This window comes from Nicotiana sylvestris, chromosome 2 (genome assembly GCF_000393655.2).
Source record: "Nicotiana sylvestris chromosome 2, ASM39365v2, whole genome shotgun sequence".
NCBI lineage: Eukaryota > Viridiplantae > Streptophyta > Magnoliopsida > Solanales > Solanaceae > Nicotiana > Nicotiana sylvestris.
In genome coordinates, this window is record NC_091058.1 from 73,684,934 (window position 1) to 73,695,514 (window position 10,581).

General features: G+C 33.4%; 1 protein-coding gene across 1 annotated transcript; it reads right to left on the bottom strand.

The window, feature by feature from the left end:
- Positions 1-4,206: 4,206 nt before the first annotated feature.
- LOC104217094 (bifunctional nuclease 2) lies at positions 4,207-8,894 on the bottom strand. Its single transcript, XM_009767250.2, has 10 exons — positions 8,442-8,894; positions 7,032-7,241; positions 6,906-6,958; positions 6,750-6,806; positions 6,190-6,255; positions 6,029-6,100; positions 5,335-5,444; positions 5,169-5,260; positions 5,000-5,063; positions 4,207-4,808 (listed from the first exon to the last, which is right to left on the bottom strand). The coding sequence occupies exons 1-9, from the start codon at positions 8,701-8,703 to the stop codon at positions 5,011-5,013; spliced, it is 975 nt and encodes a 324-aa protein (XP_009765552.1). The 5' UTR covers positions 8,704-8,894; the 3' UTR covers positions 4,207-4,808; positions 5,000-5,010.
- Positions 8,895-10,581: the final 1,687 nt, after the last annotated feature.

Genomic DNA, 10,581 nt, shown 5'->3' on the forward strand with positions numbered 1-10,581 from the left:
AATATTTGGGATCCTCTCATGTATTAACCTTGAAAGCGTTAATTAATGAAAAATTATTGTTAGACGACTAAGAATTTAACTATCATGTGTTACTAAAAAAAATCTCCCATTAGAATATTTTAATAGATCATATATTTGTTAAGTTTTTCCATATTTACTAAACATATATTCACTTATCAAAGTTTTATCTATAATTTTAACAAAGTAAGATTGAAATAATATTAATGTAACAAAAAAACCAGAAAACCCAAAAAACCCAACATAATTGAATCAATCCAAACCGATATAGTTGGTTTGGTTTGATTTTGATAAAAACCGAACCAAGCTGGTCCATGTACACCCCTAGTAATAATATATGAAGAATTTGGAGTGAATTGCAGCTTATTGAGCGTTTCCCATTTAAAGCTCAGGAACTGAATTTAATGAACCAACAAGAAAATACCACTATGGGTGAATACAATGAACTGTACATGTAGTTAGTGATTGAAATAATACAGTACTTAGGTGAAAAGTTTGAGAGGAAAAGGGCTATATTAATAAGTATATAGTAGTAGTTAAAGATGGGTATCTGAATTTGTTTATCTATTTAAACGTTTAGAATTAGATTTTGAATTTAAAAGCTGACTAATTGCTTGTCTCCTCAAAAATAGATGTATATGACCACTTCGCAAATGCGGGGAAAAAACCCACCCACAACGTATTCTTGTGGAAATTTAAGTTTGAATAAACTTCGTTAGGCTTTTGTAAATACTGAATGAATTCCGCCATTCACTCAACAATAACTAAATGGGCGTATACAGTTAAAAGAAATTTTCATAAAGCACTATCTTTTAGTGGTAATTAGTTATTTATAGATACTATTTGCTATATTATGGATTATAGATACGTTTTCTGTTGTTATAAGATGCATTAGATGTATTTAAGTCATTTTAAAAAATTATATTCTATAAATACCTTTTAACGTTTATAGCAAAATATCTAATTTTGGTTACCTCCTACCCCTAAGCCACTAAATACGCTATTCAGTTATACTATCTTCTTTCTCTCTCTACTTTGATACATGCCGTTCTCTTCCCCCATTCCGTAAAAACACGATAATCAATCTCAAAATTCCTCTCACCTACCATTAGTCACAAACGGTGATTTCAAGTTCACGATGTCTCATCACGGTGGTAAAAGGAACGCTAAGAAATCCCACGTTTCTTGTCTTTCGTCCTCATTTCAATTCACAGGAAGTCACGTTGCAAAATAAGATAAACTAAAGAGAAGAAATCATAAACAGTATAGCCGATTCTGGTCTTCTTTTGGCAAAACTTCATGGCTACTGCTCAAAGTTCTTGTCACCGAGCTGCTCTCAAAAGTTATTGTCTATGTAGATCCGAATTTTGGCTTAATGAAATTCAGGGTTTTTGCTCGACGGCGAATTCGTCGAAAATTAGGGTTTTGAACAAAAACGACGGAGTTTGGGGCTGAGCAACTTGATTTTCTGTTAATATATTTCAATGTATTTTCAACGTATCACGCTGTATTATGTATTTCATTGTATTCATTATATTTTTTTCATTGTAATTCAATGTGTCTCGCTGAATTCCATGTATTTCATTGTATTCACTGTCTTTTTTTTCATTGTATTTCAATGTATCCCGCTGTATTTTATGTATTTTATTGTATTCACGATCTCGTTATATGCCATGAATGTATTCATATGTTTTTTTAAATTAATATAATCTATGTATTCAGATGTATTATATAATTTCTCTGAAGATTGCTATGTGTTTGAGGTATTTTTCGGTTGAGAATCTTTTTTATATCTGAAAATACAAATTTTGTGTATTATAATTGAGTTTGTTGAGTTATATTAGGAGTCTATTATGTTAATTGATTTACTAGAGGTAACCAAAATTAGATATTTTGCTATAAACATTAAAAGGTATCTATAGAATATAATTTTTTTAAATGGTATTTATTTAAAATAAATAAGGTGTTAGCATTTGCCTTAGGAGGTAAAAATTCCTACAATTAATACACTACCAAAACCATCTGTTTTCTATTCCTGCAATTTATTGCCAACGTGAACTTACTTATACATAGGGGTGTACATAGGTCGGGTTGATTCGGATTTTACAATTATCAAACCAAACCAATTGTGTCAGATTATTAAATTTAAAGATCAAACCAAACCAATAAAACTCGGATTTTTCAATCTCGATTTTTCTCGGATTTTCTCGGGTTATTCGGGTTTTTTCCGGTAAAATATTCGTAGAACAAAACATATAGTTTGTGCTCAAAATATTTCTTTAATCCTAGTAAAATACACCTATATAAAGTATTTTCCAAGAAAATAATACAAAATATGAGATGTGTCATGGCATTATCCTAAAATATTCAACAATAAGGAAAATAAAATTATGTAATATAAATATTGCTAATTAAAAAGTTATAATAAAAATAAACATAATCTAAAAGTACTAAGCCATGCTAAAATAAGTAGACTAATAAGGGAGTATTAATTATATGACTAAACGCTAAAGAATAAGTAAAAATAGGTCATGCATTTTTATCTAAATTATTGCAAAACAAAAAATAGATATTCAATACATTCTCGTTAGTAGTATTGAATTAAATGTCTTTTGTTAACATTAGTATTGATTTGATTTTGGTTTGGGCTTTTGTTAGCATTATTTAATTTACTAATATTAATGGCTATAAAACTTATTGGAACATTCAAAAGTTCTAAATCCAACCTTGAAATAATACTTTAAAAGATAAAATTATAAAAAATCTTAAGAAATATTTACAAATTACATCACAATAAGTATATTTATATATTAAATATATCTAAAATTTCTATATATTTAATGTTGGGTTGGGTTGGCTTGATTTCGGTTTGACTTTCTTTAGTCAAAACCAAACCAAATCAATTATGGTCGGGGTATTTTTTCCAACACCAAACCATAGTTTGGTTTATTTTTTCGGTTTAACTCGGATTTTCGAGTTGGTGCGGTTTGTCGGTTTCCTTTGTACACCCCTACTTGTACACAATGAAGCTCGATAAGTGATGCTAACTTTAGCTACTAAAACGAAAGTAACTAGGCTAAAATGCACTTAACTCCTGAGCTAACAGAACAAAGTAACTCCAGCAACATGCTAATCGAATTACCGTCTATCACGTTCCTGCACTTCCTAGTATCAACAGCAACTACCTCACGAAGTTTGAAACCTTAATCTCATCTCTAAACAGGCGACTTCTTGTTCGATGCTTCTGATAGACAGAACAGCCTATCACTATGTATCTTCCTAGCACAGAAATACTTATTTACACTCAGTGTTTATATCAATCTAATAAATACATAGTAGTATGTCTTTACACGTACCATTATCACCGTCCATAGTTAACTAATACTCTCACAAATATCAATTTATCACTTAATCATGATAAATTAATATAAATTACTTAATCATGATAGATTTATATAATTTAATTTGAACACGCAAAAATTGAAAATTAAAATTTTAGAGTAGGAATTTTATTTTGTTCCTCTGCGACTGCATTAGCTTGAAACTTCTTGAGCTCATACTGGACTTCTACGGTTGGGGGAAGATCAAGACTGGATTTACTGATGCTTCTTGGGTAATTTGACAAGACACCGTTCTGGTAATTCCCAAGTTTATAGCCTAAACTTAGATATTCATAAATCTCCATGCCTCTATTTTCTTTTTTGGGTTTGGGTCCTTTTATTTTATAATTCCACTTCGGCTGCAGCATTTTGTATATATGTAAATTTATTTTAGGAAATAGACGGGAACATAAATTACATTGGTTAATCCCTAGTGTCTTTTATTTACTTCTTTTCTGTTTATTTCTACTACTCTCACGATCACCCATTTTCTCCCAGTCCTATGTCGAGTTGACCAGAAATGTACAGCAGAAAAACATCTGAGTTCTATTTACTCAATGGGCATTCCGTTGAGAGACTGGAGTTGGTAAAGGCGCAGTTCGGGTGAACAAGCAGTGAAGCTAGGTTATATCTCACTCACAATGAGAAAGCCTATTGGTCGAAGGGCAGGACTAAAAACCTTAGGAACCAAGGTTCAGATTCCACCAAAGACGACAATAACTAAATTCTTGCCATCTGTTTAAGTCTCACGGAAGAGTTAGCAATACCTGTGTTGGTAGAAGATAGCAGACAAAATCACTCAAAGACGCATGCAAAAGAATCTTCAACTGATCATTTCATGGAGGCATTACTAATGCTTCTAGTAATCTGGATAGGCTGTAAACATGGATGAATCAATGCACACCATATACTTAAGCATAGCCACCTCCGACCATAGAGTTCAGCATAATCCAGCTCTCTCACCATACAGTTCAGCACAACCAGCCCCCTTCTTTTAACTAATAGAGCAATCTAGGAGTGGTCCAGCCATCAGAAAGGCAAAGGAAAGACTCCATCTGTTACAAGGCTTTTCAGCCGTACCATCTTTGCAACATCTGTTACACGAGATGATTTGGGCCACACAAATTGTCGTCTTCACTGTACATGCTACTCTCACAGAGTTGATATATTCTTTAGCAAGAATCAAACTATACATCTTTACCTAGAGGATGCATCGTTGCTGTTAGCCAGGCTTTTCAACGACAAAGATTTTTTACAACAAGGGAACCTATACACAACAATAATTTTCAAACTTCCCTGTAGATTATTGATTCCTTGAAACTTTTGTTAGCATGACGTTGAAAAGTTGAAAGACAGCAAGCTTCCATCCTTTATCGTTGCAATCCAGTAAGGAATATTTACATTTTATTTCTGAACAGGACAAGGAGAAAAAGTTACAATGAATAGCTGCGAATAATGAAAAATGTTCCTTTGTAGAATGATGCAAATTTTCAGGAGACAGATGAATACTAAAGCCATAATCCAAACAATATATAAATTTGCACATTTCGCGACTATTAAAGTAATCTAAGAGCTCTTTCCTCAGCAGTAGGCAGATATACCTGGAGAAGATTTAGAGCTCGTGCGTTGACTCACGAAGCCTCATCAGTTTGTCCTTCCACATAGCTGCAGGAAGCAGAAAACAATTTTTGGTGATATATCAACAAATTAAGTATAGGAAAACTATAGCAGTTATTTCCAATAAATAATCACACATTTAGTTTGATATACCTGCATCATTGTACCGCTCCTCATTCACTGCTAAGTTCATACTTCTCACCATACTAAGTTCTTCAGAAAGTAAATCGGGGCCATCTGATGCACTGCGTCAGACAGACTCAAGCTTAAATATTGAAAAGGTCCAAAGATAGGCAAATAGGAGAGAAAAGCGACCAACCTATCTAATAATACATCATACGTGGACTTAACTCTGCTTGATCGGTCCATTCCATGAACTATTCTTTTTGCATCAGCCAAAACAATTTGCTTATTCACAAATATTGGTGCCTGCATAAACCAAAAGAAACTCAATTAAGACAGATGATGGTTTTTCAAAATTAAGTTAAGGTCATTACAGCTCACATAAGATCAAATAAGAGTTACTCTTAAGCAGCTAAAACTGAAAAGAAGTTGATCATTCACATAAAACTTTACCAAATTTGTTATTGTTAACTCAAAAACTACAATTCAGATCCATGTTAATTGTTTTATTAGACGTAAAGAAGTTGAAAGCCGATAAAGCTATTCTTGATTTCATCTTAAAATACTAGGAAACATTTGGGAGACATAATTTTTTCTACAACCGTGAGCAATCTATATGAAGCAGTGTATTGGTAACTAAAGGAGTCATGAGAGAGGGCACCAGAGAGGCATGAAAACTTAACAGATAAGGCAAGAAAATTCACATGAGAGAGCAACTTTGGTATTTTATATAAGTTGGAGCAAAACAGGAGGAAAGCTAATTTTACATTAGTCCCATTCTTTATTCAACAGATATACCATGATTGACATCGATTTTTCAATGGATGTTAGCAAACACTTAACAATGTACATTATCACACTGGAATCTCAAAGTTTTCATAAGAACAAACCTTGCATCTTCTGGCAACATTAATGGCATCTGAAGGACGAGCATCCACACTTATAATATCTTTTTCCCCTGGCTATGTATTATCAAAAAAGTTAAGTTCAGATTAAATCTTCTCTAGAAGTAGGAGTTTTTTGGATTTACCTAAAAAGCACTTTCACATACCTTGTGGAAAAATATTCTGGCAAAGTAAGTGTTAGTCACTCTTTCTGTAATCTTCACCATTTTAACCTGAAAATGATATATCACCAAACTAAGAAAGAAAGAGCAGCACTTCAAACAATAAAAAATGCATTAATCATTGCCCAATTTAAAAGTGATCAGCTATTAAATGAAGTGTTAGATCTTGCAAAACACCTAGAAGGAACTGAGCCTCCTGCTAACTTGGCACGTTACAAGTTAGAGCAATCAGTAAGAACTTTACATGATAATTAGTAAATGCATATTAATACCATGAACTGGTAACTAAAAGATAACGCAGAAACAGTTAACGGGCGCATCATGAAAGCTTTCATCTGGATACATAAATTAACAAATATTACTAACATTTAGAATGACATGTATCCGAGAACCAAAAGTTTCTGGTGATTCAAGTTCAGGGAATGTGATAGCAAATTAGGTAAAAATGAAGACTAAAATCAAGATGGAGATATTATGTATTAAAACAGAATCAAGATTGAGAAGGGATGCATATGATAAGATACATAAATATGGTATTAACATACTTCATAGCCAAGTTTCAGCAATAGATTCCTCACAAGCTGGAATTGGTCCGGCCAATCCTGCAGCAGGCCCAACATCAGCATCTCAAAGAAAAGTTAAAAGAAAGAAAAGGTGAAGTAAATCAGAGAATCCACAGTCAAAAATCTTAAAAACATTACCCCAGTCTCCTCCTCATGCAATGAATCTATAAGTTTTTCGACAGCATATTCTCCTGAAGTAGCAGGAGTTAATCCATAACAGTACGACAGAATTGCTTACAGAAGGAGAAATCTAAAAACACGTACCAACAATAATTGGCAAGACATATTCGCCATCACAAGAAATCTTAAGAAAAATAGTTGGATTCTGGAAACGGCGAAGAAATCCTGTCCCTAAAGATGACGCATCAGCAATAGGATCCTTGGTGTGAAAAGAAAATGGAATCAAGTGAGCAGATGAGTGCCATCTTGGTTCTTGAAATCCACGCATACGCATTTGGTAGTGCCTCATAGTCTCTACAGTCATTGCAGCATTGGTAAAACATGCTTAGACTCACGTGCAGGGAAGAAAATACTAAGTAATATTAGAAGACAGATTACAGATGAAATGTATTAAGCAATTAGTTTCTCAAAGTACACAGATTAAAATAAGTTGGTCAAGATGGATAAGTGCCAGGGAACGCTATGCAATAAAAAGAGACCTAACAAAGTGAAATATAAGTTCTATTAAACAGTTGTTAGACCAGAAATATTATATTGAGAGTGAATGTTGAGCCCCTATGGTCCATCATATCCACCAAATGAATATTGATATGGATACTAAGATGGATGAATATTGAAATATGGATATTACAATAGTTGTGCCGTCATACAATATTGGACAAGATTAGAAAGGATCACATCTAACCAAAGGTTGCAAGTAGCACACACAGAGAATATCAGAATAAAGAAAGAGTCGGAGATAGTTTGGTCTGGTCATGTCCTGGATAGACTTTTGAAAGGTGATAGAAAAGGACTAGGAAGAACTAAAATCACATCGAGAGAAGTTATCTAAAATACCGAAATTCTCTCCAAACTAATGCACAACTTAGAAAAAAAACATAATGGCAGCAGAGAAATCCATATACACTATACCAACTAGTCGGGATTGAACTAGTTATTTGTATCTGGTATATACGCAATTTAGAAAAACCTTAATATTAAGCATTAAAATGAAAAAGACCTGACTAAACCAAAATGGAAACATAGGAATCATACAGCCGACCCAACTGATTCAGGATTGGAGATGTAATTAATTGATTGATCGATTTAGTTTCTCAAATTACCATCAAAGTGCACGGTTTCCCATCTCAAGTCACCTTTTCTAACAAATTTAAGTGTTTATAGGTCTCTTCAATTCTGTAACACCGGGTTTTACTAATCAGTACAAGGACCATCAAATGTTACTGGGCAAGCAACTTTTTTTACCAATTGTCACTAACTAAAATAATGAAGGTAAACTAAAATGCAGCTCAATATCAGAGAATATGACTTGATTTTTTTAACAATAGCTGCATTTTTTTAACAGGCAATATTGTAGAGGAGAAAAATCGGATCTTTTCGATATAAGTAGTAAAATTTCAGAGAAAATCGGATTATGAGAAATACAACATAATATCAAACTAAAGACCGGACGCAGGGGCAGAAAGGTAATTACAAAAGGTAAAGATTGAAGACCTGAGACGAGGACGACGGCTTCAATATAATCATCATCGTGTTCATCACTCTGATTAGATTTCCGATTGAAGCTTCCACGTGACGATTTACTGCAGATCACCGTTAATCTTGATTTTCGACAATGCTTATTTTTAGAAGAGAGATGGAATGAGATGTTTCGAACCGAGGAGTAACAGTGACAGCTGGCACTCCACCGGCTAGTTTCCGGTTGATCCGTCAAAAGTCCGGCGACCGTATGGATCCTCAACTGAGCTCCGACCATCGCGACACGATAATTTTAATGTGGACTTACGAGGGGGGGGGGGGGGGTTGGATATTTTGGATAAAAACAAAATTAGATGGAAAAAAACGACGCTTTCTTGTTGGGCGAGAGAATGGAGGATGTTGATGTTAGAGTGGTTTTAAAATACTGGGGAGGAAGAGAAACTCTTTCCCATTCCAAAACTATAGTTTAACCATGTTGCTATTCGTAGATATTTTTTATTAGAAAATTGTGAGTTTCTTGTGTATTTTTTACTGATATACAGATTTTTATGTCAAATTTGAATTCACATAAAGCTTTTTCCTTTTCATACTTTTAAATAAATTGCGAATTGCCATTTTTTAAGGAATCGTGCTATGAAGTTGAGTGTTCCCGTTTATATCATTTCTCTTGTCAATTTGTTTGTAACGTGTTGGAAAAAGAAAGGCCGAGAAGATAAGATCCTCTTAGGTCAACACTCTTGTTGGCAAAATGCACTTCAGTATCATGACAAGCGCATATTGTAACTTATTAACATGGGTGACATAAAAATACCTATAAAAAAACCACTAAGCTACCGTTTAGTATAACTTTTTTCAAATTTTTTAAGAAAATATTATTTGTTCGAGGAATACTATGTATTTTGGAAGAAAAAAAATGTTGAAATTTCTTTTCAAATTCCCAAAATTTGATTTAGTATAGTTTTTTGATGAAAATTTTTCTTCCGGAACTTCAACTTTTGTTCAAATAAAATGTATGTCCAAACAACACAATTTCAACTTTCAAAAATTATTTTTTTTAAATTGTTTTTTCAAGTTTCAATCAAATCTATTTTAAGCGCTATCTAAATTTCAGTTGTAAATTAGATTAAATAGACTGTATGAATTTTTAACAAAAATTTGACTCTATTTAGACACGTTTGATTTAAATATTCCACGCATGTCGGTGATGAGGGCATGTGGAAGGAAACGGTTGGCGTGATTCGTGAAGCAATGCAGCTCCTGGACAAAAGTAAATGGGAAGGAGCACACGATCCAGCAAAGGCAAGAGCTCGCCACAACGTGCATCGCATGCGATCCTGAGACTCGGCTGGTTGAAGTATTTCGTATTTATTTTTTATAATAATAATAATAATTTCCTTTCTTATTCTTCTATATTAAAACCGTCTGTTCAAAATAAAAAATATAATTCCAATAGTGATATAACAATTTGAGTCCACAAGCGTTCGCTTGATTAACTTGTCTCGCTTAAGCTGTTGCAAAAATAGTAAAAGCTCATGACCAGATGAGATGATGTTGATTCTTTCATTTAACTACTAGGTCATATAAATAACCCAGTATGATGTTGATTCAAGCTCAGCCTCAGGGGATGAAAAAACTTTTTTGTGGCAGGTTATCCGTTACAGTGGACTTTACACGATGTAAGTTCGAGTCGATTTAGTAAGTTAGAAATATTGAAGGCACTAAGTAAAAGAAATGTCATGTAAATATGAAACATTATGAGAGTAGTCCATCTATCCTCATAAAAATTCGTGATTATGCAAGTCCGGCACATTTTCTACCAACGAATTAAGTGGAAAAAGAGTGAAAAATCGACATTTGTTACCAAAATTAAATACTTAGATGTGCTCATTAGAAAATCTACGATATTCTTGTTGACTATATGAGATTTCTTGTCAAACTGAGTTCAAAACCAAAGAAATTTCGGGCTCGTAAACACAAGAGTGAGCCAGAGGCAAAGCATCTCAAATCAATTACTCCTACTATATATCTGCCGTTTCTATATTCAACAGCTGCGTTCGATGTCTGATTAACGTGTATGGGTCGAAATCGAACCAGAGAAATTTGATATGTGGAGATGATCGTCATGAGTGACCTGCAAATCAATATGGACAATTTG

Excerpts from the sequence above, each read along its gene's own strand:
- LOC104217094 (XM_009767250.2), bottom strand. The coding sequence starts at position 8,703 with ATGGTCGGAGCTCAGTTGAGGATCCATACGGTCGCCGGACTTTTGACG. Across the intron at positions 6,101-6,189 it reads CCAGAATATTTTTCCACAAG|CCAGGGGAAAAAGATATTAT; the intron begins GTATGTGAAAGT and ends GATAATACATAG. Across the intron at positions 5,064-5,168 it reads GGAGCGGTACAATGATGCAG|CTATGTGGAAGGACAAACTG; the intron begins GTATATCAAACT and ends TGCTTCCTGCAG.